This window comes from Actinia tenebrosa, unplaced genomic scaffold (assembly GCF_029948245.1).
Source record: "Actinia tenebrosa isolate PJP-AT-01 unplaced genomic scaffold, QUT_ActTen_1.0 PGA_scaffold2__45_contigs__length_23673736, whole genome shotgun sequence".
NCBI lineage: Eukaryota > Metazoa > Cnidaria > Anthozoa > Actiniaria > Actiniidae > Actinia > Actinia tenebrosa.
In genome coordinates, this window is record NW_028292579.1 from 14,791,769 (window position 1) to 14,819,743 (window position 27,975).

At 37.8% G+C, this 27,975-nt stretch overlaps 4 protein-coding genes and 1 pseudogene across 4 annotated transcripts; all 5 read right to left on the reverse strand.

Annotated features, from left to right (window-relative positions):
- LOC148909352 (uncharacterized) lies at window positions 1–2,823 on the reverse strand (annotated as a pseudogene).
- A 4,354-nt stretch (window positions 2,824–7,177) lies between these two features.
- Window positions 7,178–16,763, reverse strand: LOC148909353 (uncharacterized). The gene is given in 13 exon segments (XM_089034101.1): window positions 7,178–7,642; window positions 7,644–9,844; window positions 10,084–10,147; window positions 10,367–10,453; window positions 10,883–11,081; window positions 11,329–11,620; window positions 12,189–12,536; window positions 12,855–13,029; window positions 13,190–13,437; window positions 13,983–14,000; window positions 14,398–14,463; window positions 15,435–15,512; window positions 16,532–16,763. Coding segments are annotated over 13 exon segments (4,473 nt in total).
- A 120-nt stretch (window positions 16,764–16,883) lies between these two features.
- LOC116306981 (uncharacterized) lies at window positions 16,884–17,810 on the reverse strand. The gene has a single exon (XM_031717115.1). The coding sequence runs from the start codon at window positions 17,808–17,810 to the stop codon at window positions 16,884–16,886; it is 927 nt and encodes a 308-aa protein (XP_031572975.1).
- A 95-nt stretch (window positions 17,811–17,905) lies between these two features.
- Window positions 17,906–20,014, reverse strand: LOC148909354 (uncharacterized). Its single transcript, XM_089034102.1, has 2 exons — window positions 19,724–20,014; window positions 17,906–19,312 (listed from the first exon to the last, which is right to left on the reverse strand). The coding sequence occupies exons 1-2, from the start codon at window positions 20,012–20,014 to the stop codon at window positions 17,906–17,908; spliced, it is 1,698 nt and encodes a 565-aa protein (XP_088890228.1).
- A 6,196-nt stretch (window positions 20,015–26,210) lies between these two features.
- Window positions 26,211–27,799, reverse strand: LOC116306982 (uncharacterized). Its single transcript, XM_031717116.2, has 2 exons — window positions 27,286–27,799; window positions 26,211–26,728 (listed from the first exon to the last, which is right to left on the reverse strand). The coding sequence occupies exons 1-2, from the start codon at window positions 27,797–27,799 to the stop codon at window positions 26,211–26,213; spliced, it is 1,032 nt and encodes a 343-aa protein (XP_031572976.2).
- Window positions 27,800–27,975: the final 176 nt, after the last annotated feature.

The following is a 27,975-nucleotide window of genomic DNA, read 5'->3' on the forward strand; positions in this document are numbered from 1 at the left end:
TTAGAATTGAACATAAGAAAGGACTGTGTTTCTTGCAGCCTGATCAAACTGTTTGTAGAAGTTGCTAACACTCTCGATGGGAAGGGATTCTGCAATAATAAACTCAGCATTTGCCAGAACTTGCCTTTCTGTTGGTCCTTAAGAGCAAAATTTGACTATGAGCTGGACTATCCAATGAATCCATGTAGAATTTTGTAGTAATAGATTGAGGGGTTTTACGGCAGCCCAGAGCTAGGGAGGGGAGACTCTTTATAATAGACTATACTGGGATGCTCCACCAAAAAGACACAGCAGCTATGTTTGTGCTAAGGAACAATGCAATATTTTGCATGACAAGAGAATTATCTTATTTCCTAAAGGAAAAAAACATTCTTTTGTTTTGTCCGCAAACATGGCTACCTTGAAATCCCTCTATACTGTAATACCTGACATGGAAGAGACCCTTATATTAGCCTTTGAAATCTCAGTAGTTTGGCCTGGTTGTGATTTTATTTGAATGCGATCAAATTCCTTTCTGTTTTCTGGGCCATATGTCGCTAAAGCAGTATTGCCTTCTTCAAGACATCCAATAGAGTTGGCAAAGAGCCCAAGGGAACCAATAAGCTGCTCTGCGTTTCGCATCTCTTGGTGCAATGAGCATAGCTATATGTTACAGAGTTCTTCCTCCAAGAGAAAGGATAGGTCATCTCTAATACCATGCCACCTGTAGATAAAATGTTTACGTTAACCCAAATATTAGATATTGATACATTACATGCAGACAAAAGAATCTCATCCTCAAAAGAAAGACACATGGCCTGAAATTTGAAAACATTGCTACACATTCAGTAAGCTCTATTTTGTGCCTTAAGTATCCACTCATCTATCCATATAATATTATTGCATCTGTTTAATAACACCCAATCGAATTAAAAATGAACTTACTTTCCAATATTAGCCTTAGACTGCAGGCAGCTTAGGCATGTCTCTTTAAACCTATCTCCTAAATGATGACAACATACCTAGAATTGATAAGATGAAATCAATCAATGTTTGTAAAACCAACTCAATTTACATTGCAAATTGGCAAATTGGCAAATCAAGAAAATGAGGGCACAGCCATATTTTGAGAATGCTCTATCAATTGTTCTCTGGCCTATCTGAGAAATGATGACCACAGATAACAACAGTCTAAGAAACATTTGTCATATATTTTTGATTTGCACTGTATTCTATAGCTTCCATTCTTATAAGATATTGATAATCCTTACTCTAACAGCTTCACAGAAAATGCAAAACTCCACATCAAGGCCCTTTCCCCCAAGCATGAACTTTTCATCATTTTTTTTTTACTATCAGCAAAAGCAATGCCTTGTAGTCAAGGGTAACTATAAAAAATGATAATTGGTATTAATAAAAAACATGTGAATAAAGAAATTGGCATAGCTACATATATTCAGTTATTATTTTTTCAGTACCTACAAATTTGATATCATAGGTTTCTCCATCCATTGTCAAACCGTGTTGTTTGATGACCTGCCTTTCATGGTTGAGTTTTTTTATCAGTGCTTTCAAATTGACCCTTTAAGAATATAATAAAGAGATTTTTTATTAAGAATTACATGAGCTTTTAAAACTACATTTTGAATCATAAAAACATAATTGGGAAATTTCTATTAGGAATGATTAATTGTGGCTTCTAAGATGGAATACCAATGGTCAGTAGGCTGAGTAATAATACAGTCTTACACTCATTAACAAATTCATGATAAATAATTATAATTAAAAGACTTACGATTTTCACTTATCTATCCTCTTTGCAATTTGCAATTGCAAGAGGATAAACTGCTTCTGCACTTTCAGAACTTTGGAAATTGCAGTCAACTGGCACAATTCCAACCGAAACTTGATCTTTACCTATTAAACTTGTTTAGAAAATAATTGAGGCCTGAGATATAGCTAGCCTGTTATGATGTAGTGTTAAGTAGATAGGCAAAGATTCTGACATCTTTTCATGTAACATCCAATAAAGCCATATATAACACCATACCAAAAAGTGGTCTGCCATCCAGTTTTAAGTTGAAAACAAGTTTTTGTTTTTAACATTGTCGCAGCCTGGCCTCTCTTATTGCCCATATGAGGACACCTGGAAGGGAAGTACAGTGACCAGAGAGGCCATCTGGAAGGGGCTCTACGCCAACTGCATTTTTCACAACTGCAAATATCATTTCCTTCTGTGCCTTTACCATGTTCTTTGAAAGCAGCAACTGAGCATCACTTGATTTCTTGAAGAAAATATTGTGGAGAATTAGTACTGACCAATGAATATGAGTGCGCTTATGACTGCATAGATGAAGAACAGAAGAAAGTGATTGTAACTAGTCAGGAAAACTAGTAAGGAAATGGATGCATGAATGGATAATAAAACAAAATAAATGACACACAAGTGTAAATAGATTATTGAATTGTCAATAGAAAGAAAAGAAGAATGAATAATGTACAGTGTGGATTAAGTTAGGGACAACATTAAAGTAATAACATTAGTTGTTATTTTTAAGCTAATAATTCATAAAAAATACTAACCCCACTCCTGCCAAGATTCAAGTAATTTAGTATAGTTTGCCAACAATCATCTGGGAGCTTGGTCTTAATTTTTACAAGAAGCTGAACCCAGTCCGGAACTCTTAAAGTAATGGTTTGCTTTGCCATTACATCTTCACCAACAAGTTTTACCAGGCTCTTGTGAGGGTCGTACTTCTTGGCCGAGATTTCCATGGCTTCAGATAATTCTTTACTTAGAAATTGCAATGCTTGCTCTGCATCATAGAGAAGACTGTGTCCCATGAAACTACCAAATGAATCTGGACTTACTGACTCTTTAAGTGATTCGATGATTTTGTTACTTTTCTTCAACACTAATTTTCTTTTGGTTATTGGGCCTATTTGAAGTTCCGCTACTTCTCATATTGTACTTTTACACGACCAATAATCGATATCGACATGGCTGGATCTCTCTGAATTGTCAACTGTGGTTGGTGTAGGTGGAGGAGTGCCGATTAATTCATGGCTCTCTCTGCATTCTTGATTGAGATATCTCGGTAAGTATCGAAGACCATGTCGATTCTGCTACTCTGGGCACCCTCGTGAAGAACTTTTGTTAGAAGTGAAGATGCAACCATTGCAAAGGTTGTCTGTCGCCCACTAACACTCAACTTCAAATCAGCCAGCTGTACATCCTTTTGCAGGGAGGTCGCCAAGGCTGCCTTGTTTGTTTTCCGAGAAAGTCCTTCTGTAGTAGCTAAAGACCATGGCAAAGGCCCTAGACTGTACTGCAGCAATTCTGTGACTTCGATTTTTCGGCTTTGACCAATGATGATGATTCGTCCGAAGAGAGATCTGTCAGCTTTCAAGATCATTGTCCTGCCAACGACGGAGACTTTTTTCTTCTTATTAAGGGAAGAAAAGGTTTACATTTTCTTCAACTTGATTTTGTCATGAAATTTTATCTGTGGTGGCGAGGATTCCAGCCGCTGCTCTCTGAAAACTTTGTAGGCTTCTTCCCCTACTTTCTGAGCGTCAGGTCTCTAGTTACATCGTCAGGTGCTTGTTTCACTGTAGATAAACTAACAAGCTCTTTGCTTTCTGTGAAGGGGTTATTCCACCCTTCAATCAGACTCTCTTCCTCTCCTGCAGAAAAACAAGATCAGATGGAACCAGACATTCCTTAACAGACTCCGTGGATCATTAAGGGAGAGAGCCTTGGAAGTTTTCAACTTCAATAGATCTTGGTTTTCTATGACTGGTTTATGTTGTGTATCCGTGTTTTTTCGCTTCATTTGAACTAGCTGGACATCAAGCATCTCATTTGAACAGTTAAACCTTGGGCCAGTTGAGAGCTTCAAACCACGGTTTAAAGGAGGCTGATTCATATATCTCTCTATGGCATGTAGATAGCCCAGGAATGTTTTCTTGCTGTACATCTCGCCGGTTGTCTTTCGTGCGTCGGGATAAAACCTGCGGACATTTGCATCCAGTTGACCAAGCGTCATCTTCTCAAGAGGTGTTTGAATGTGCTTCTCTTTGCACCATGCTAAAAGAATAAAGGTTTGAATTTCTTACCTATTATCGAGAAATTATTTTTTGGTTTTCTTAGTTGCAGTGTGAAGCGCACTCAACAAGCTGTTGTGCAAAACCGGTTAAAAACGATGTTTTATTACATTACTTAGTGAATTAGTAGGAGATGTTTGCCGATAGATCGATTCTCTGCTTTAAAAATATGTAAACAGTTTGCTAGCAATAAAAATAAAGCGAAAAGATTGGTGTTTAATATTTTATGATTTTCCTCGTTGATAGTGATAGCTGTCTACAACACAACATACGGAAGCCGTTAGTGTTTATTGTCTGTGTTTTAACTTTTTGGCGAAAAATGTTTTTCATGAAAACTAGTGTTTCTATCTTTTTAACTAAGTCAAAAGCTCATACCATTTTATCTCATAAAAGCTATTAATTAATTTTTCTTACCTTTAAACGTGGAAACACACCAGTTTGTGGTTTTATGGTCTTGGCAGACTGCTTATCAGTGAGGATATTTTGCAACTCGCTTTCGTTCAAGTTAGCAAATCTTTGGGAATTTGTTTCTGGTTTTTGTTGTTTATTAACTGGGGGTTCAATATTTTGTTCAAACTCAAAATCAAAATTAGGAAGCTCATAATCTTTCCTAGATGGAAAAGAAGCCATATTTCTAGTTTTAAGTCACGAAACACTTTGCTATTTGCTACAGCTAGCGAACCAACGGTGAATTTTTCGCCGCTTCACCGTAAAAAATTTTTCTATGGGATATCTCTATGGGATATCCATTTTTTTCACGTAGCAAGTTAGCCAATCAGAGCACGCATTATATATTGCCTATGTTATGAATCAAAATATATATCTGAATATTTTTGTTTCATTACTTATTAGATAATAATTGTACACTTGAGCTTAAATTATGAGGTCTCTAGGTCTCGTTTTGAAATTCTTTGTTGTGATCACTCGACCATAGTCAGAGACTATTAAAAATTTAGCTTCTTTGACGTTCTTCAACTCAACCTCCTTATTGGTGATTTCTATCTTTGCTATTTTCAGAAGGTATTTTAAACAATGGATTTCTTCACTTGCAGCCTGAAGTTCCTGTTCCATTTGTGATAGTGGTTCAGGTAGCTCAGGTTCTGTGTTTCACTATATTTGAAGATTTTTTTGATATCATTTACCAATTTTCTGATATCTGTTATGTTTTTAAAATAAAATAATTATGTAATGCTTTTTAAATAAGGTTTTTAATGATATTAAAATATCAAGCCTTAAAAAAGTAGCCTGCGTGCACCTGTTTATTTCTCCGTAATAACCGTCTGCGAAAGTCTAGTCTCCCTCGCATCCGTTTTTAGTGTCGGTCGTCACGCAACGCTCCCTCCCCACAAACGGCTGCTTGCATTCGAACTACATTCCTTTCTCATTGTTTGGCCAATCACAAGACGGGTTACATATTTAGAGAACCGTTCGCGGACTTTTGATCTGACCAATCACCGTGCAGCTTTTATTTCGCATTCTCAACTCGTTCATAGAAGAAGTGTACATGCATGTTTGGCCTCGCGTCTTCAAAGTCCGGTATTCCTGATCCAAATGCGCATCAGAAGTCGGCTATCAAAACTTTAGTCGAAGAGAAAAAATATATTTTTGTCAATCTTCCAACAGAGTTTGGCAAATCTCCAATTTACCAAGCTCTGCCTTTCGTATTTGATTACAAATATACACTAGAGTCTGGTCACATCGTGGTTGTTGTGTCTCCTTTAATTGAGACCTATAGATTCGACGACGAGTACGAGAACGAATCCGAGTTAAAACTTTTAAAGATTGGCACTATCTCTTTGTAGTCTTGATCGTGATCGTATTACATAAATTACAATTGGATTGAGAATTTTCCTGAGAGGCTGTGTTTTGAAAACCACTCTCGATGCAGGTTTGAAGCAACGTCTTCGTCTCTTCAAAAGTGCAAAACATCGGCGGTAAATATATTCACTTTCCTTTTATAAGAAATTCACAGGGCGAAAAATTATCTTAACTTACCTTTAATCAATAGATTAAAGTTGGTAAAGGTACCTTATATACCTTTAATTAACAACTTAAAGACGATTAAATAGAAATCCTCTTTAAGAACGATTAATGTTGTGATAAAGGTTAATAAGGCTTACCATAAACCACGAAACGAAACGAAACGAAACGAAACGACACAATAAAATGCGAAACGAGGATTTCGCATTTTACAGATCTGTAAAATGCGAAACGACAGACTGTAAAATGCGAAATGTATATTCAGTTTAAAATATATAAATAGATGAAAGTGAAACTGGATATAAACTTAACGATTGTGTTACCTGAGGCTTTGCGATCCCATGTTTAACTGTCCCATGTTTTACTTTGAATGTCTGTGGGAAGAACAATGTAAACTTTCGTTTACAGTTAAACTCGTGTTGTTGTGGCGCCATTTTGAATGCACAGGGACCCCAATCATAAGATATGACAGCACAAAGGAAGCCCACAAAGACAAAAGCGAAAAAAGTGGATTCACATAAGAATGTTTCCATGTAATGATGAAGAATTATTTTACGTTTATTTATAGGTTTTTTCCTGAGAAAAGTATGCAGCACAAACTATGCATAACTAACATAAACATGTGGTTAAATCAAAATTGATACTCAAAGTGATATTCATGCTAATGACGTTTTTTTACAGCTGTCTCAGCACCATGCTGTATTCCAACTCGACGACAAAACATTAAAAGAAAGTCAAAAGGGATGAATTTGTAATCTTTTTCAAACTTTCGTATGCACAACTTAAGTTGTACTTTCTCTCAAAACACACAACAGACATTTTGCCTAGCCAGAGAAATAGGTTGACAGTAAAGGCTACGAGGAAATGTTTTCGAAACCTTATTCACGTGTAACGTGTTCAAACTGATTTCCAAAAACTACGAAGTATAATAACTCAAAGTTTCTAAAGGTTGTGTATCCCACAATTAACACACTATAACTACAGACTATGACTATTATCCTATAGTAGCTTCTTTTCTACCAAATAAGGCTCGTAATATAATATAAATACAACGAAGTTTCATTGCGTGTTCCAAACTCAGTTTTTTTTAACATTCCAACACCAGTCTAACTTAGCTTACGAAATGAAGTTCAAGTTGCAAGTACTTTTTGTGGCCTTCCTTCAACCTTGTTAAGACCTCGTCATCAGCAGCCAACATGCCTTTCCAAAAGTACGGGTGTCGCTTTAATATGCAAGTTTTACGCACACAATAAAACTTAGAGGCTTCTTTATGGAATGTCGGCTCCATTTGAACTTGACCTTTGTTATCTTTTTTAGGGTAGTAATACCTCTCTTTGTGCATGACTGCAATGTCGTGAGGTACGCAGACAACTGGACCCTGTACAAACTCTACTTTACAGCTCTCACATTTTATGACCTTTTTCACATCTCGGATAAATATGATGTGAAATGAATTTCTATTGTGCCATATTTCTGAAAAAACCATTGGCTTGGGAAAATCAATATCCCCATCTGCTTTCCTTTCTTCTGCAGTGATTGGGGTTGACTGGATATTGTTTTGTCCCTTCCTTTTTTTCCTTTTCTTTTGGCTTTTCTCCAGCTCTTTTTGGTACTTGCTCATTCAAAATCCTGCCAGCCTTGTTGTTCCTCATGTTCCAATTGGAGAGATAGGTACTAAGAATTCCAAGTTTTTCAGCAACCGCAAGGGTATGTTGACAAAGCCCAGCCGTGCTCATAGCGTTTTTGCAGTGACAGGTTACATTGCCCTTCCTTTCCTGGATAACATTTGTGCTTGTGCCATGTTCTGTCACACAAAAGATATTATTGTTGACGTCGATTACGTGGTGGAAAGACAAAATAACTTCAGCCTGGTGCCATATGGAATGAAGGAGGCCTGGAGCAACTGTGTTGATTCCAGAATTTAGCAGATCTACAGACAGCTTTTTGGTTGTCAAATGATTTTGACTTTTGGCACTTTCAAAATGGCATCCTAGAACGCGTTTCACGTGCTCTTTACGTTGTTCGTCTGTTTTTCTAGACCACTCCAAGGGACTGACTGAATGTCGTCTATATTTTGGAGCTAAGCGATATTCTCCGGTATTGTATATGGCTTTGATGTATTCACTCTCTTGTTGTCTGATGACATTGGCTTCAATTACTTCATGGATATGTGCCTGGTCAGTTACTTGATTCTGGTTTGCCTCTTTAATTACATTGTTCATCGATTCCGTTCTTTGGTTGGACCATTTATTTGGTGGATCCCCTAGTCCTGCAGCAGTACGTACTGGCTTCAACATGCATTCCTTTAGCGTCTCCGTTAAAGGGCGTACGCGACCAGTTGCTGTTTTCATCCACTTCTTAAATTCTTCAGGCCATTTCTTTTCTACTTCTACATATCTCCGTGCAAAGTCCTCGTCTGTGGTACAATCAACCAAACCCGTTGTTCTTACTCCGCGATGCTCTTGTCCAAGAATGTCAGAAATGATAACCTTTCTCTCTGCTTCTGTTAATTTAAGAGCAAGCAGCTTTTGGTTAATGTCATTCTGAACATGATCAAAGCAGCGTAGGTGGATATTTTCACCTAAACAGCCATTATGGATCGGAAATACTTCTTCAAAACCCATCTCCATAGCGCATTCACCATCCATGCCGTAAGTCAAAGATGTGATGCCCTCTGACTTAATACATCTCGCCATATATTCGTAATCCCTTTTTTCTTTTGTCGTGGAGGTCATAATGGCAGCCAGTGTCGTCGGGTGCTTTTGGTCGTTCGATTTAAGCACAAACATGGGATTTGGAAATGTCAGAGTCGTAAGATAGAATGGCCCAAGCTTGTATGTCATGTCAACACCCGCCACAGCCTCTGGTGAAGTTCCTTTACAAAACCGGTTCACCCACTTTAGGCACGTTTCTGACGCTGCAAATGTATTGGGTGCTGCTCGTTTGACTCCATCCTTACTTGTAATGACAGCAAAACTTATGTTTTTTAAAAAAGAACCGGAATACTGCAGGGACAGCAACTTTGTAAGATTTGGTGCAGCAGCTGGACCAGTACTCCTCGACCTTATTCGTCCTGGGATATTTCGTACTTGCGAATATACTTGGTTGCGATTTCGTGGTAGAATCGAAGGAGAGGAAATACATATAACATCGCCAGCTTGGTTCTCAATTTCTCTGATTATCCGTTTGGCACTTGCTTGATTCTGACCAAGTTTTCTTATCTTCTGCAACACGCTGGGCTTCGTTCTTAGATATGGTGCTTTCGTCTTCCTGCTATGACCATGGGGCATTTCAAACCACTTAGACGTGTCCTTTGTTTTTACAATATATTGGACTATGGCAAAACGCAACATCTTATCATTTTCTTCGACCTTTGTAATGATGCGTTTGTAATCTTTTGAAAGGCTGTGCCAACTGTACTGTCTACGCACAGTAAACTGTCGGACATTTCTGGAACTGGAAGCTGCTTGCGTCTCATCTTTGCACACACTCCTTATACTATTTTCCAGATTTCCTTCGTCATCTACTCCTACTTCTACCTTCACAGATGGACTTGAGTGGCAACCATACACTCCGCAATCGTCAGCAGCTAAATCTATGTGGTTGACGAAAGACAGATCGATGACGAATACTGCACTTCTTTGTACCATCGCGGGCAATTTTGTGCATATCTTTTCTTTTGGTACTTTTTTTTCGACACATATACGAAGGATTTCGTTTATTCCTAATCCACGGTCAGTACATTTCAATATTGGTAAGCCATTAACAGTCGTGGTACCTAAAAACGAACACAGGATTATTGACATTAAACCTATATGCGTGCATTTTTTCACCTGCATTTGGCGACTATAAAGTTATCTTAAGACTGGCAATATGCATGCTGGACAAGAAAAGAATAGTAAATATGTTTGAGCTGGCTTTACTTTAGTGTAATGAATTACTGCTGGAGGTCAAAGCTGTATCTGCAGGAGGAAAATTGCTGGACCCCTGGACCTATACGTGTTTCTTTTCTCTTACCAGATGTGTCAGCAGAAGAATCAGCAAAGTTACCATTGTGCTTGGTGTTCTTGTTAGCTTTGTCCTAAAAGATTAATTAATATGAACTAATTGCAAACATACCACGTTTCTTTTCCACTTACATTTGTAAGAGCTAAAAAAAGGTAATGTAGATGATGATTATGATCATGGAACAGTACCATAAACGATATCACATAAAAATATCGTTATAAAAGCGCATATATACATATATAGATTGTTTATTTGTGTTTGCAGAGGACGTTAAGGATACGGTTTATCTTACCGTTTCCTCCGTCGATGTCTTGCGCGAAAGAAAGGGTGAATGAAGAAGATCTTGATCCTCTTCTTCGAAGGAAAGCTCTGCATCATCCTAAAAGATAAACTCAATTGAAGTAACTGCAATGATACTTGTGGAAAAAAAACATACAAACTAATAAAGAAATGAGTAAGTAAGTAAGGACGTACAACGTACGTACGTAAGTAAGTAAATAAATAAGTCAAAGTAAACCTGAATAAAAGGAAACTTAAAAACAAAATAACAAAAGTATACCCGCAAAAAAAATTCGTATTTATGAGCCAATAAGAATACATTTCAATAAAGGCATATACATATACATATGATATCGTTTACTTGCATTTGACGAGGACGTTAAGGATATAGGAATCTTACCGCTTTCTTCGTCGATGTCTCGCGGGGACAAAACTGTGACTAATGGAGATCTTCTTCTTCTTCAAACGAAAGCTCAGCGTCATCTTTTTCATTATCATCATCTAACAATATAACTTCGATGTTATCTACTTTAGAAGGAGGGTTGTTCTCACCGAGAAGTACCATGTCATCGCTGTCATCTTCATTTGGTTTCTCATTTACATTTTTCACGTCAACCTGATTTCCGACGCTGCTATCGGCCTTTTTCTTCCGTTGGACTTCATTGCAATCACTGTCGTGTTTTGGCCTCAGTTTTGCACTCGATTCAAGGCAGCTGTTTTGGAATTTCCTGAATGAAAATAAAAAAAAAAGTTGTAAACAATAAGTATAGCTTATAATGTTTCGTCTTAAAATCTACTGAATGTATTGTAAGAGCATAAAGTGCAACGCATGTAGAGGCCTCACTTGCGGTTTTTAAAAGCATACATTGGATTATATAGGCTATAATCTTCTTTCATATGTTATTTTATGTGTGTTCCTGTTTCGTAGTATGTGATATATGTATGTGATTGTAAGTGGACTCTGCACTTACTTACCTCATAATAGAGAAAGACTGTAGTTCATTATGTTTCACTCTATTGTCGCTCATTCCTTCCAGTAACCACGAGCACAGACGCTCAACGTCGTCTGGGTGTTTCTCAAAAACTACCAAACATCCAGTTTTATCGCCATTTGTATCTTCTACACGAGAGTGGATATCAATAACGAAGAACTGACCTTCGAGTACGCCGACCAATACTACTGTTTTGGAACAAGTGTAAAGGGCAACTGAAACACGTACTTCAGGAATTCGCAAATTCTCATTCCCTCTCATTAAATGGCTTTTCCCTAAAAAATAATGAAGATAAATAATAATAAGATAATACTAATTCCAATAAAATTCCAATAATTACATATATGCTTCTTTAAATAAATATGTTTTTAATTTCTTCTTAAAAATATTAATGCTATCACATGTTCTAACTGATCAACAGGGAGATTATTGGGCAAAACTGGACTACTGATTGAGAAAGCACGTGATCCATACGTTTGTAATTTATACTTAGGTATAACAATTAAACCTTTCTTAGATGACCAAAGAGTGCGAGATGGTTGATACTTATATAATAACTCACTTAGATAAACTGGTGAAACACCATTTAGTGCTTTGTACAAAAAAAGAAGAATTCTTATATTTCATTCTCTGTTCTACTGACAGCCATGATGCAACTCCGTCATTATTGGTGTTATATGATCGTATTCATTAGACAGACTTATAATTGAAAATAAAGACTGATAAAGAAACTGAAACTGACAAAAACTGAAAAAAGATTGAAAAAATGATACAAAAAAATCACGTTTCTGTCATTTTTATATTATTGTAGAATGTATTTATCAAGAAGAAAGGTAGTATTACCTTCTTCTGAGAAAACACCATCAGGGGATATGATTTCCTCTGTCATCTCGTAACGGCGCTGAAGAATTCCGCCTTTCCAGAGTATAGAAGAAGCCTCTTGACCATCGTAAAGAAGAGCTTTGTCTCTCAAATGGTTGAACGACGAAGGGGATTTTCTGATGACACCTTCTGCTAAAACTGCAATATCTTGCCAAGTGGATGGGACTTTCTTAATGTTCTCATTCAATAGGTGATCGCCAATTAAGACACACAGAAAAGCACAACCATTTGTGCCATCGTTGCTCATAGTTGAAGAAATATCACTCACTCCCAAAGCGATCAGGTAGTCGGCTCTTTCAACAACACTACCTTGATGCACACTCAGAGGAATTACATTGTTATATTCTGTATCACTGGAATTATGGATTTCCAACACTTGGCTTAGGGATGGTCTTGAAGATGGTTCAAAACTGGTGCATTCGTGATAGACTTATACGAGGTGGCTCCATTTGTTTCGCTGTTGTTCTTGATATTTTTCAGACCCCATTGGCTTTCTTTGCTGTGTCAAAAGGCCTTTAATATGATCTAACGCGTTAAAGTGTTCTTTGCACGTTGCTCTTGCAAGTTCCAGGTCTCGCTTGTAAGGGAAAGAGATGTCATTATTTATGACGCAAAAAATGACCATACCAAGGGCCCAAATATCTATTCTTTGCAGGTCAAGGGCTCTTACTTCCGACATTTTATTACTTGAAATAATTTCTGGGGCCATGAAGGCTGGGGTTCCGCGTCCAACTTTGTTCGTACAAGTGTTGACAACTTCTTGCGTTTGAATTTTTTTTCCTCTGCTTTCACCAAAGTCAGTTTACAGACAATTGCTTCCTTGTTAAATGCGTCCTCAATGTCATCCGTGCTTTCCAAAGAGCAGTAATTGCTGGTTCGAAACCAATTTTAGCCGTCTTGAGATATCTGTGAAAGCAATCGTGTGCATGAAGAAACTGCAGGCCTTTTGTTACATCGCTTACCACCTTGCTTTGTACAGGGAAAACGTCCACGGCATTCAGTTCATGCAAAGACATCAAAAATTCATCCAATGAGCTTACTCTTAACTTGCGGCTACTATCAATAAACGGGGAAAAATCAAAGTATAGATACTCCAACATGATTGCTGTAGGGCTAATGCAAAAGCCTTCAAACTTGACAATGTTCTTATCATTGAAACTTTTGAGTAGCCTTGCCTCTTTGACGAATTTTTCCCTCCCATTCTTGTCCGCTATATTTATATATTTATGTTAAAAACTGAAGACAAAAGGACTTCATAATTATATATCAGACAGCTAATTTGCGTGAAGCATTTCACCCCTTGAAATTCACACATGAAATTCAAGGGATACGGAAAAGCTCTTATATACATTTTTTAGGTGTTGAATATAATAACGAAGGTTGAAGTTGGATATCATTTACTGTTAAATGCAAATAAACGGCGATGAAGTTGAATGCAAAAAGAAGGAAACACTGAATACAAATATGTCCTTGAAGTTGAATAAATATAAGTGTTAAATGTAAATAGCGAAGGTTGAAGTTGACCAAGAATATTTAGTTGAATGTAAACATAAGTTGTTGAATATAGATATGTGTCATTGAATTTTGCAACATTCCGCCAACCATACCTAGTCACTCCTTTCTCGTGATCCTGCATATCCATGGCGGTTGGTGCTTGGAAATGTTGTTCTAATATAATGATATAAACACGCTGACAATGGTCTGCTGTTGTCCCATCCAAGGTAGCCACACAACCATCGTATCAGCCACCTGTACGCCACTGCTCTGAGGTATCTGAAATGTGAAATAAACATATTGATTCATATGGAATTGTAAGAAACCTGGCCATGGTGGAATATATTTTTTAAACTCCTGAAGTAAAACAATTTTTAGTGTATTGGATTAATGTAAACACAGCACATTGCAGTTTATTTGTCACTGACTTTTATATGAAAAGAAATTCCCTATGATATGTCATGCACAAGAATAAAAAAGTTATAATTATAAACTTTTTGTCTTACTCGTTTTCTGATTGATTTCCTTTACATTCTGCCATTTTTGTCTCGAAATGAAGGGCCAGCCTGTTTCAGTACAGTCCTGCTCACAAGGGGGCAAAGTATTCATGTTGCGTGATACAGGAATGAGGTGCGATCGACGCGTCAAAAAACATGAGACCAATTGCTGGCCTTACTTGTGTCAGCATCGAAATTCTCGCGAAACGAGTATATTTTCCACATTGCAATGTCCACATTTGCACCTACAATGTCAATTGAAAACAAGACACTCGAGTAAGTTTATATTTTACAGCTGTATGCATAGCATGGAATGGTGCGACAAACTGAATTGACAGCTTATAAACTGTCTCGCGATTATTTACAATCAAACTGTAAGTTACAAACGATAACATACAATAAAATAATACTAATCTTGCGTGAAAATAAATTGTGATTCAGAAAGTTTTTAAACTTTAAAGTTTTATTAAACTAAGAAAGGCAAGAAAACTTCGGTGTGATCTTTGCGTCTTTGAGTGCAGCTGACGTGACGATGAATGATTGAATGAATCGAACTTGATTTTCAAATTATAAAAAGGAATGCTTACATGCATATTAACTTTAAACCAAAGCGTGACTATAAAAACCTACCAATCAAACCAAACAGCAGCACAACTCAACTTGCTAGTATTTTCAAGTGTTTGCACATGTTACTTGTGCCCTGGTCGCATTTGTCAACCCCTTGATTCACTCGACCCAGTTCCTTTTCGCCAATTTTTTGCCATATTGCTGGATTTCAAAGCGCAAAAAAATATTTTTCCGTAGTCAAATTCCTTTCAAACTGCACAAAATTACTAAGGAATTGCAAAAGATTAATTAGAGAACTTAAAAAAAGAGGCTTCACTTGATAAGCACTTTAAGGTATCGCTGCCGAGGTAAACACTGAAATTTACAACGTAAGCGTTTTCAGAATCGGCGGCCATCCAGCACTTTATACCATATTTAGTTGGCTTTGCAGGAATATAATGCAGGAATGACAAGCGTCCTCTAAAAGCTACCATCCCTCATCAACAGAAATGCATTTTCCAGGATAGTAGGTCCTTTGGAAATTGTTCAAAGCACAAGATAACATTGGCCGAACTCTAAACAAAACTCAATACAACCAACTGTTAGAATAAATGATTCAAAGCTCTTTTCATGCCCATGCAATATTGATATCCTTCAATGGTAGACTCACCATGAACATCACCAGTGTAACTTTCGCTGTATTCGAGCTGGTAATTTTCCTCTAATACTGTAAGCATTGCTGGTAATTCTGTTAGCAGTAAAAACGATTGTTGTGAAAGTTGTGACAAACTGCTATACAATTGATCCCAAATATACATGATTTGTTTTAAGTGATCAGAGTTGGTTATCCCTTTCATTTGGTGATAAATTAAAGCACTTAAACTCATTGCAACACATTGTTGCCCGGTATTTTCTCCAAATATAACAACATCCCCTTGACTATATGCTGCACTTACTGTTTTACTAGCATCAACATGGTGGGTGATAGGACCTGGGTTTTTCTCTATGTCATTAAAAAGCTTGTAATTTGCACAGTTGCTTTTATAAACTAAACCCTTTTACTCACTATATGGGAAATTACACGAAAATCACCTTATATATGTGAGATATTTATCCCTATGTAGGAAACGAGAACTCGATACATGAAGGCGTTTAATAATTATACTTGAACGTAGTGTAATATTCACAAAGGCCACCAGTTCCTAACAAATAGTAAATACAAACTACTAAATACGACGAACCAAAAGTATAAGCAGATAACGAACGAAAACAAAACAAAAAAATACTTACAAATACATTTGTCTTACGCCGTGAAAAAAAACCACTAACGAGAGAACCAAGAAAAAAAAAAGTAGGTCCTCGCTCCTACCGATACTAGTTGCAACTGAACACAAATCTAACCAAGCGCAAGTACTTAACTAAACATGAATACATTAAACACTGCACGAGAACACGAAACTATGCGAACAATATACTTAAGAACAATGGAAAGGAAAAGCGCCCTTTGGACGTAACATACCCCCGCCAAATACAGATTAAGGTCCTAATCGTATTCCAAATCACTATGATAATATAAGTTCAAAACGCGCAATAAATCTTATAAATTAAAGTAACCAATCAAATAACCATTTCAAATTATTGCTCAGTAGCATGATAACAGTAAATGTTCAGGTCTTCAAGTGTTCAAATGCTCAAATGTCTTCTAATAAACACAGCTTGTTTATTGGTCTTGTTAATACTGTGCTCTTGGTCTTGATTTTTACTTGCCGCACACAGCCATCCTTGCTTCTGTAAACTTCCGTAACTCTAGCCAAAGGCCATGCGCACCTTGGAGCTGAATCATCCACGAGTAGAACCAAATCACCAGCCTGTAGATTCCTTTGTAGTCTTTGCCACTTGCTTCTTGTCTGCAATAATGGAAGGTACTCTCTGGTCCATCGACGCCAGAATATATCTGCCATATACTGAACTTGTCTCCATCTTCTGACACTGTAAGCATCTTCCTTGCGAAAGAGCCCAGGAGGAAGTTCCGGTCCACTTCTAAGCAAAATGAGATGATTCGGCGTAAGGGCTTGCAAGTCTTTCGGATCATCAGAAACCTTTGTAAGCGGTCTTCCATTCACGATACTTTCAATCTCACACATAAGAGTGTAAAGCCTTCATCATCTAGAACTTGTTCTTTGACCAAAGCTGACATTACCTTTCTCACGGTTCTAATATTTCTTTCCCAAACTCCTCCCATGTGCGAAGCGAAAGGTGGGTTGTAGATCCAACGGATATTTTTCTGTAAGAAAAACTCATGAATTTGTCTTTGATTCCATTGCTCTACGGCTTGTCTGATCTCCTTTTCTCCTCCCTTGAAATTAGTTCCATTGTCGGACCGCATGATCTCTGTCTTTCCCCTTCTGGAGACGAAGCGTCTCATAGCATTTATAAATGAGCTGGTGTCCAAACTGAAAGCAACTTCTAGATGAATAGCTCGGACAGTGAGGCAGGTAAAGATTACGCCATAACTTTTAACTGTAGCTCTTCCACGCTTCACAGAGAAGGGTCCAAAGCAATCAACACCAGTGTGGGCAAACGGTGGTTTATCTGGAGTCACCCTATCAAACGGTAGATTAGCCATCTGTTGAGCAGCTGGTTGACATCGTCGTTTGCAGGCAAAACAACTTCTCAGAATCTTACGCACTGTGACTCTACTCTTGATTATCCAATAATGTTCTCTGAGCAGTGATAAAACGTACTCTTGTCCAGAGTGGCCAGATTCTAGGTGATAGTATCTGATGAGGTCAATTACTGGATGCTTCTTCGGTAATATGATTGGATGTTTAGCAGTAAATGCGATATCTGCATTCTTCAAGCGACCACCTACACGAGGTAAACCATCAACTTTAACGGGATCTAGTTTGTACAATGGACTTGGTCTTTTGATGCTTGATTTATAACGAGGTGTTATCCCATCAGGAGCATTATCCAGTTCTTCACCAAAGCGCTGTCTCTGTACGTATTTCAGAATTTCTTGTTCTGAAGCTTGCATCTCTTCCATGGTTATCCTTCCTGTCTCAATTCGTGACTTGATTTTTTGGTTCTGTCTTCTTCTTACCCTTGAAAGAAGCCATCCTTTGTATCTTAGTACCCAGGCTATTGCAAGACTCTGTCCATCGTCTCTTTGGAATCTGAAACGTCTGTAGCACAATGACAAATCTGAGTCTTGATTTCTGGATCATCTTTAGGAATTTGACGCGCATGGATTTGCACAGGCCAACTTTGTTCAGGCATCAATAGGAATTCTGGACCATGAATCCAACTTGAATTGCGAAGCAACTGATCAGCTGTAGCTCCTCTTGAACCAATGTCTGCAGGATTACTCTTGCTATCCACGTACATCCATTGGTGGGGACTCGATCCATCATGAATAATGCTAAGTCGATTTGCAACAAAGGTATGATAACGCTTGTTTTGGTTCTGTATATAGCCAAGCACTGATATACTGTGAGTCCAGAATACAGTTTGATTAACCACCAATTCTAGGTCTTTCTTGATCAATTGATCCAGACGGACAGCAACTGTGGCAGCAGATAGCTCCAAACGAGGTATCGTCATGGTTTTAAGTGGGGCGACACGAGACTTACCAAGAGCAAAGGCAAGATTGACATTTCCTCTGTCGTCCACTAATTTCAGGAAGGAAACAGCACCATATCCAATCTCTGAGGCATCAGCAAAATGATGTAGCTGAATTTCAAGAACATCTCCAAAGTCTTTAGGCTTGAAACAACGATCGACACATAATTCTTGCAGTTTAGGCAAATCTCTAAGCCATTCATTCCATCTAGCAACGTGGCTGTCTGGGATAGCGTCGTCCCATCCTAAATGAGAAAGCTCTCTAAGGATTAACTTGGCAGACAAAACGAAAGGGCAAACGAAACCCAGTGGATCAAATACTGAAGACAAAGTACTCAAAAGTCCTCTTCTAGTCAGCAGCTTGTTCTTTAATTTAATCAAGGAAATGAACTTGTCAGCTTCAACGTTCCATCTGATACCCAGTGCTCTCTCAATAGGCAAAACGTCATTGTCAAGATCCAATTCTTTGACCTCTTTAGCTCTTTCTTGAATTGGAAAGGAGTTGATCACTTTTCTACTGTTACTGCTCCATTTAGTTAAATGAAAACCTCCTTGAGATAATAAATCAGACAAATCTTTGGCCAGCTGAATTGCATCTTTCTCTGTACTGACACTCTTCAGGCAATCATCTACATAGAAATTTTTCTTGACTGTTTCAGTGACTCGTTTTGAGTCACACTTGTGAGTGTTATCATCAGCGGTTCGATGCAGAGCGTAGTTGGCACAGCTCGAGCTCCAAATTCCTCCAAAAAGATGAACGAGCATCTGGTACTCCTTAGGCTCCTTATTTAGATCATCGTCTGGATACCAGAGAAAGCGTAAAGCATCAACGTCATCAGGATTTACCTTCACTTGGTGGTACATGGACTCGATGTCTGACATTAAAGTGCCTATAACCTTTATAGGATTATGATCAATTTTGATTTTCTGTGTGTTGGAGATGAATAAACAAAAAAATTTTTTCGATTGACTAAATACTCTCGGAGATATAGCGCCCTAAAGTACGCATTTTTGCCACGTCCCATCTATTTGGACGGGATAAAGGGAAACTGGGACCGAGCAGAGTCTCGCTGAGTGGTGACGTCACAACAAGAACGAATGTTTTGATAAGCAAAGATTCTTACTAGTTCTTCGGTCAGAATATGAGAAAATGCCGACTAGATGTGTTGTTGCTCGGTGCTCAAACACCCCAGATCTTACGAAAGGTATATACTTGCATAAGATCCCATTTCATAACGACAATCGTCCAGAAGCAAAGATGGATTGATTTTGTGAAGAGAAAGCAAGCAAATTTCAACCCCTCGGCTACCTCCGTCATATTTTCTACACACTTCCTACCAGAGGATTATAATCAGAGATTTTCTTCTTCATAAGGTCATCCATGAACATAGAATATTTTTTGTGAAGCAGTCGATCCTTCAGCAGTCTTTTCTTCAGTAGACGCAGGCGATGCTCAGCCAATGGCTTGTTATTAGGCAGATCTGGTGATGCACTTATCCAAGGTATGGCAATCTTGTAGTGGCCATCCTCTAAATGTGCAGAATTATCATAACAGCTCATCACACGTTTGTCATTTTGTGACATCGACAGTTCGCTACTTGCAATAGAGTCAACAAATTCTAAATTCATAAACTGGTTGAATTGTCGGGTTAGTTAATTGCCACGTCTTCCAAGAGGACCATCGATCGTCCAGCCTAGGCTTGATCTCGTAGCGTATGGACCCTTACTCTCACTTCTTTTGATCTCAATTGGTTTCAAAGCTTCAGGTACATCTTGTCCAATCAAGAGTTCGATCCTTCCTTCGATGCTTGGAAGTACATGAAGCCAAGATACTTCTAATGACGTTTTTCTTCCTCGTCAAGGCTGCTTTAAAGGCTCGTCGATTTTCCTTTAAACATTGAGCATCCATATTCAAGTTGAGCGATCCAGAAATGTATTTGAACTATTGTAGGAAACGAGAACTCAATACATGAAGGCGTTTAATAATTATACTTGAACGTAGTGTAATATTCACAAAGGCCACCAGTTCCTGACAAATAAGTAAATACAAACTACTAGATACGACGAACCAAAAGTATAAGCAGATAACGATCGAAAACAAAACAAAAAAATACTTACAAATACATTCGTCCTACGCCATGAAAAAAAAAACAACACACTAACGAGAGAACCAAGAAAACGTTCTCTAAACCAAGTAGGTCCTCGCTCCTACCGATACTAGTTGCAACTGAACACAAATCTAACCAAGCGCAAGTACTTAACTATACATGAATACATTAAACACTGCACGAGAACACGAAACTATGCGAACAATATACTTAAGAACAATGGAAAGGAAAAGCGCCCTTTGGACGTAACACCCTATATTTATCTTTACTTGAATTGTAAACATATCTCATCGAAGAGTAAAGATTTCCTGTTCTAAATATTGGTTTCCTACTCATTTTTTGTACAAATCTGGTACCTGGTTTGTACTGTATGATTCTCTTTTTCGTTGCAATATTTTTAATAAGACAATGAACTTTCGATGACTTAGGCGTGTCTTTACTTAAATTGCTGCATACATAACTCCTTAGTTTTCTGTTTTTCTGAAAGACACGTTTTAATCTGTTAACTGGTATCCTGCTTGGTTCATGATCGCGTCTAGAGCCATGACTATCACATCACAATTATGAAATACATACTTTGCATAACGAGTTCTGAATTCTTGTACCTTTATTGCCAGTGAAACATCATTATGTTCATGTACATTTGTAGAATGGATAACTTGTTCTAGTATGTAACAGACACCAAGAGTATTTACCACGTCTTCTACTAAGCTTGTACAATCGCTTGTACGATATAAACACAACTGGTTATTGGTGCAAAATCAAATCGTATTTTACGACTATTGAATACAGCAAAAACAAGCAAAGGAATCAGGATATTTAACAAGAAAGTTAAACTTAGATATTTATTTTTCAAGTTGCTCCGCTTACTATATTCTTTATCGAATATGGCGATTAGCCTGTTGTTGTTTGCTTCACCTTCGAGGTTCTGCTCAAGAAGATTTTCGGTTATTTTAACATCTGTGCTCGAATATAGCTCATTCGTTATCTCGTGAGAACTAGTGTGAATTTGGCTAGTAAGCTTACATGTTTTCAAAGATTTCAACGCTTTCAAGTTATAAAATTCGTGGGCCGACCTGTTCCCAAAAAGCTCTACATCTTTTAGTGTGGGCCTACCACGAATGGCGAGTGCGTTTGTATGTGGGATGATCACATAAGGCAGAGCACTTTCCAAAGATTTCTTCACGCAACAAGTTTATAATCCTACGAACCGAAGCAGAAGGAACGAAGAAAGCAGGGTTTAGATTAGCATTGATTAGCATTCGGTTATAAATCTCATCCCCAGTTCCCAGCCACTCAGCTAGGAACGCCTGGGACCATGAACCCGTTTTTTGGCGACAAAATACGACGAAAAAGCATTTTTAGACTTAGATTTTTAGTTCCTGCGGAAGCCCGAGCAAATAGGCCAGGTGATATTTTTTCAGTAAATCATAATTGGAGTGTACAATGATGTTCCCCTATTGACGTTGTGATTATGCAGTAGAGCTGTCCATTTTATCGGCATTGGCACAACATATGCCGTAACATTAAAGAGTATCGATGAAAGAGATTTCACTTAATTCTTAGTTTTTCATACTTTGGAACTAATTGGTGAGTGATAAACACCACATGCATTGTGATAATACTAAAGTGTCAAGTTCAAAAATAGGGGCTCTATACACTAAAGCGGTATTATGAGTGCAAAATTAGTGCTAAAACACGATCTCACAAGTTATTTGATGCAGTTATTCCTCGTTCCCCTTCGAATTGTTTTCAAGGGATGACTTCAGCCAGGCAACCTGCCCAATTGCTAAGCCCATAGTTGCATATTGAGTGTCTGATAGGTTTTTTAGTGCTTGAAGACTGTAAACCTTTAAATGGAGCAATAAACTGTTATAAGAGTATATTCATTACTACAGCGGCAGATCACAGGTTTTCCATCCTCTGTTTTTGAATACTGGGCTTCCTGTGTTGCGAACTAAAGGAATCTCAGTAAATCTCAGTAGAGTTTGAAAATCGCCACTGAGAATATCTCTTAACTTCAAATCTTAAAAGCAAATGTTCCAAAATAAAAGATAGATAGTTGTTGAAGCTTTTTGAGTTGTTTTTGAGACGATTTTGGGTGTTTTAGGGGATTTTTGAGAGCTCCCGTTTTGAATGATATTTGCCGTTGAATTACTTAGCATCATACAGTAACCAAGAAATAAATTTTGAAAGTTTAGTATTAGACTAAAGGTTTCTCTAGATTTATCAGTTTGACTCGTTTATTAATACGCTTACGGAAAACAGAGATCGATTGCGCGTTAATTCATACTGTAAACTTTTAAAAAGTTGTACGTGATAATTGTGAATACTTACTTCATCCTCCATCGTATTACGACGTACTACCACGCTATAACTAAAGCAAGATGTAAATATAACCACACAACTCTCAACCGCTCTATGGAAGCTCTATGGAACACAAAGACGAGTCAGCAAGTGGATCACGTGCGTCTAATCGGAAATCGGAAAATCGGGAAATCGGGTAGTCGGGAAGTCGGGAAGTCGGGAAGTCGGAAGGCCCTCCTCGGCCATCATATAAAAAAACTTTCGAATTTCATCACAATTTTCTCAAAATGTAAACAAATAAGAAAGTGTAAATTCACAAGTGCTTCCAGTGATTATAAAGAGCAAATAACGTTTGTTTCCTAGTACTTTGCTGCAATTTTCGAATCTCCGTGTCGAGTTCCAGAGGTAGGTAGGTAGATAAAGTAGGTAGGTAAAACTTTATTTAAACACGCTTGCCCCGTCAACTAAAGCTGATTTCCACAAGGGGCGTGTGGATAAATATTACAATGAAAAGGTAATACTATCTTATATTCTAATCAATAATTATAAAAATTAGTAATAAAAATAAAATAAATATAACTGTTAATAAAGCTACAATAATACATAGTAGATTAAGTAAAAATTTATAGATACTAAGAGACAGATAGAGTGTGAGTGGCAATTTCAGATTTGAATTTGGCCAGTGATTTGCAATTTCTTAAATTTTCTGGTAGGGAGTTCCAGACTTTTGCCCCATCATAAGAAAAACTTCTTTTACCAAACTCTGTTTTAGGGAGAGGTAACTGCAATGAGGTACTAGAGCCCCTTAAGTCGTAATTTGTAACGCCTTTGTTTTTGTAAAGAGATCTACAAGACAGTTAGGGGCCATTCCGTTAAGTATTTTGTACATGTGCTTGGCCTTTGTTTTCTCTCTTTGGTTTTTGAGAGGTTCCCAGCCCAGAGCTTTCAAATCTTCCTGGTGGGGAGTTTCATTACTCATATAAGAAATTACTCTTGCAGATCTGTTTTGTAATTTCTGAAGACGTTTAGCGTGACCTTCACCAAGGCTGTCCCATACCTCACTACAGTAGTTAAAGTGCGGCTGTACTATAGCATTATGTATGCCAATCAGAGTTTCCCTGGTCACGAAGTCTCTAATTTTTCTAATGGCTCCTATACGCGACGTAACTTTTTTAGCTATGCTATCAACATGCCCATCCCAAGACAAAAACTGGTCAATCTCCAAACCAAGAACCTTACTTTGGGTAACTTGTTTTATGGAATCTTGACCGATCTCTACATTAGGCTGAGCAGTGATAGTACGCAAGTTATAGTGAGACCCAATTAGCAGAAATTCGGTTTTCGCTACATTAAGGCTCAATTTGTTAGCTAACAACCAGTTCTTAACGCACTCAAGGTCACAATTCATGGCACTCTCAACTACCTCTATTGATCTACCAGTTGCTGTCAGATTAGTATCATCAGCAAACATACGTGGTATTGTTTGCCTTAGACACTCTGGTAAATCATTTATGTACAAGAGGAAGAAAAGGGGGCCAAGAATGGAACTCTGAGGAATTCCGCAGCCGATCCGGCTCTCTGAAGACAACACTCATTTACCTGGCATACCTGTTTACGACCCGCTAGATATGATTTTAAAAGATTTAAGGCATTCCCGGTTATACCATATATTTCCATTTTACACAATAAAATTTCATGGTTAACCGTATCGAATGCCTTTTTCAGGTCGAGAAATACAACCAAATTAAACATTTTACGGTCCATATTAATATGGCAGCTATTTGTACTTTCCAGTAGGGCGGAAGCAGTAGAGTGTAGTTTCTGATAGACAAACTGACGTTCGGAAAGAATGTTGTTCTCTGAGAGGTATTCATAAAGCTGTTCATATATGATTTGCTCTATTATTTTACTTATAACTGGTAAAATAGAAATTGGTCTGTAATTTCCAGGAAGATTGCGAGGACTGCTTTTATAAAGGGCATAACCCTTGCTATTTTCCAGTCATCCGGGAAACAGCAAGAGCTGATAACATGATTAATAATATATGTAAGGGATGGAGAAATAGCTGATGCTGCAACTTTTAATATTTTGCTAGAAATCTTATCAGTGCCAGTGGCTTTAGCCATCGATAGACCATGTAAAAGTTTAAGAACTTTGACATTGGAAACAGTTCCAAATTCTTCTTCCGGACTTAAATTGGTCAGAGCGTCGTGTGCCTTGTTGAGTTCTTCTTTAACTGAATCCAAAATTCCTCTTTCTGCTTCGAGAGAGTGCTGATCTAATCCTTCGTGGAGAAACGAGTATATTCTTTTTACTTGTTTTGTCAATTTCGAATGGGCCGCATTCCGGGTTTTGGTTGCGATTTCTAACTTGTATTCGAAACCCTTTTCAGTTAGTTTCCGGTCACGTTTAACTTGGGAATCTGTATCCTGCCCGGCGAGTGGCGTGACGGATGTTTCATCCTCACGTGTTTGTTGATCGGCGTCTACACGTGCGATCGGAGTTTCGCGGATCAGTTTACTAATAAGTTCCTTAGTACTTTCGGAATTTTCGAGTTTTTGCTCTGGATAATCGTCGCTCATCGTTTAAAACGGCCCAAATATCGAGTTTTAGCGTCTCTCATAGGTAGTCTTGGAGTTATGTTACTGTAGCGGCTGGCCGCTGAGTTCGTTGGGTTCCATACACGGGGTTAGATTACTGCTAGTGCAAACAATCGATAGATATTTATACGACGAGGATTTATTGCTTATACTTGGCGCAAACTGGAACACAATTAGTTACAATCACGAGTTACTATCAAAAACTAAATAACATGATTTCACAATAATTAAATCCAATTCCGATGTGCTATTCTGTTTCTAAGATTAATTTATAAAGGAATCAGGTATACTCACATAACTGCCCCGTACTACTGCCGAGAGGCGTTCGATTAAGGTATGATTTGAGATGTTGATTTGGTCGACGATATTGTAGGTTGTTTTGTAATTTGAAATATGATTCGAGGTTTTTAAATAATCACTAATGGATCATATGGGATCCCTGTGCTAATTCGAATGATCCAATAGAGACTGACACTGATGACTACTTAGAGAGTGCTTTTCGTGTGGAGTGTGAAAGGCACATTCCAAACACAGAAGATATTGAGCCTTCTCAAGCATATAATGCTTACATCTATCTGAAATCTCACTTTGATGTAAACAGAGTATGACCAAGTCAATGAGTCTGAAGTGTTACAACTATGTATCTTATAAAATCAAAAAGCAGTCTGTAACCACCAAAGTATTTTTGTATGTATGTATATATTGGTGGACATCATTGCTGTTGCTCTCAAGCATAAGGCATTCTTTTGTTGGTGGATTGTTTTTTTGTTTTGAGAAAGAGAGAAAAATTGATAATCCAGTATCCAACAGTCACTTTGCAACTGATTTGCAAAGCGATGGCAACTTTAAAAGATTGCAAAATTTGTTGCAGTTATGCCCATTAAAAAAGGTGTTGATGGCTTCTTGTGATAGGTTTCCTGAGCAAAAATAAATTGAGCTGCCCTTATCTTGAAGGACTGAACTGGCTATTTCGGGATCACAGAGAGTGTAACCAACACCTTGAATGTCAGTGACCATCAAATGGAAATCAGACCTAACGTAGGTATAGTGGACGAAGGCTTCTGCTTTAAGTGTTATGTCCTCATCGTCCTTAAGACAAATTTCTCCAGTGTTGTTTATGTACTTTTGGAAATTTCCATCAATAAAGTCCTCCACTGTAACAAATTCATCATCCAGTGAAGTGAAATAGACCTTCACATACTTAAAGGTTTCTCCATATTCAAGAGTAGGCCTTTCCAAATCTAAGTTTTGCGCGAAATTGCGTGCTAAAGAATTCATTTGGACGATTTTTCTGGTATGATTTTCAAGTGTTCCAAAAAGTTGGATTCCTGAACATAGGATCGGAACATTTTAAAATTTGACAACTGGCAAAGCAGCCAGTCTGGAACAGAACAGTACTGAATATCGAGATACATTTGGTGTAACGAAAACTAAAAAAGGCAAATAGAAATCACAAAAATGACATTAGCTTTAACTGTCCTTTCTGAGAACTAAGAGTCAATATTTCTGCAATTAGTCTATAGGGTCGCATAGTAAGTACCACTATGAAAAAAAATGTCATACAACATACCAAATATTATAGGTACTCTATGCATAGTTTTTCATATGTCTGTACAGCTTACATTGAGTAAATCAATATGCCTTAGCTAAAATTTGTCTTCCAAAGTAGAATGGCTCTCAAGATATTGGCACAGGTCACACATGTCTTGCTCGTCGGAATAACACTGCACAGACCCATTTGGCTTCACAAACAACCCCGAAGATACACTTCGGAATAATTTGTGGCATTTAATGCAACATTCCTCCGTGATTTTCCCCTCTCCGTACCTCGCCTTTAGCATTTGGCTCAATGACACGGATGCCACAACTGAAGGGGCGATTATACCATTTTCTGGTTTGGTTTTGACCCTTCCGCTGAGTTCACGCACCAGAGTTTCCTTGTTAACGTTAAGTGGGGTACTTGAAGGACCGCTGTCAATGACAGTGTACTGGCTAGCATTATCAATAAACCGGACATGTAATACCTTCCAGTTCTCGATCTGGCCGACATCGGTAAATGAGGGTCCCCTCTCTCCAGCTAAGACATCGCACTCGAGATTTTTCTTGAAATGTGCTTGACAAGCTGCTTTGATGTTTGGCAGATTAACTTCTTTCTCTGGTTCCAAGGGAACTAGAGTTAATGGCCCGATCCTCGAGTACTTCTGACATTTACCTTCGACGTTATCTGACAGCCTTTGCACGGTTAAATTGCCTGATGACCCTCCGCGATTCTTCTTTCCATCAGCTCGCTTTTTTGAGATTTTGTCGCGAAAGTTTTCCCAATCTTTCTTACGTTTTATAGACATTTCAAGCAGTAAATAGTCGAGTGGTTGAGATATATCACATGGAATGATGTACATTATGCGCCCGCGATCTATCACATGGTCTATGGCCTTCCTAGGCCTATGGCCTCAATGGGCCACGTGAAAATATATATATTAAAAAAAAAAAAAAAAAATCAAAATATTATAATTTTGATATCAATTTTTTTATCAATAATTTAATTAAATTAAAAAAATATAAATATAAATAAAAT

Bases quoted from the DNA above. Each gene is read 5' to 3' on its own strand.
- LOC116306982 (XM_031717116.2), bottom strand. From the start codon at position 27,799: ATGTACATCATTCCATGTGATATATCTCAACCACTCGACTATTTACTG. The intron at 26,729-27,285 runs GTATAATCGCCC...TCCTATGTTCAG, and splicing joins CAAAACCAAACCAGAAAATG to GAATCCAACTTTTTGGAACA.
- LOC116306981 (XM_031717115.1), bottom strand. From the start codon at position 17,810: ATGGAAGAGATGCAAGCTTCAGAACAAGAAATTCTGAAATACGTACAG.
- LOC148909354 (XM_089034102.1), bottom strand. From the start codon at position 20,014: ATGAATTTAGAATTTGTTGACTCTATTGCAAGTAGCGAACTGTCGATG. The intron at 19,313-19,723 runs GTAGGAAGTGTG...TCCAACACACAG, and splicing joins TCTCTGATTATAATCCTCTG to AAAATCAAAATTGATCATAA.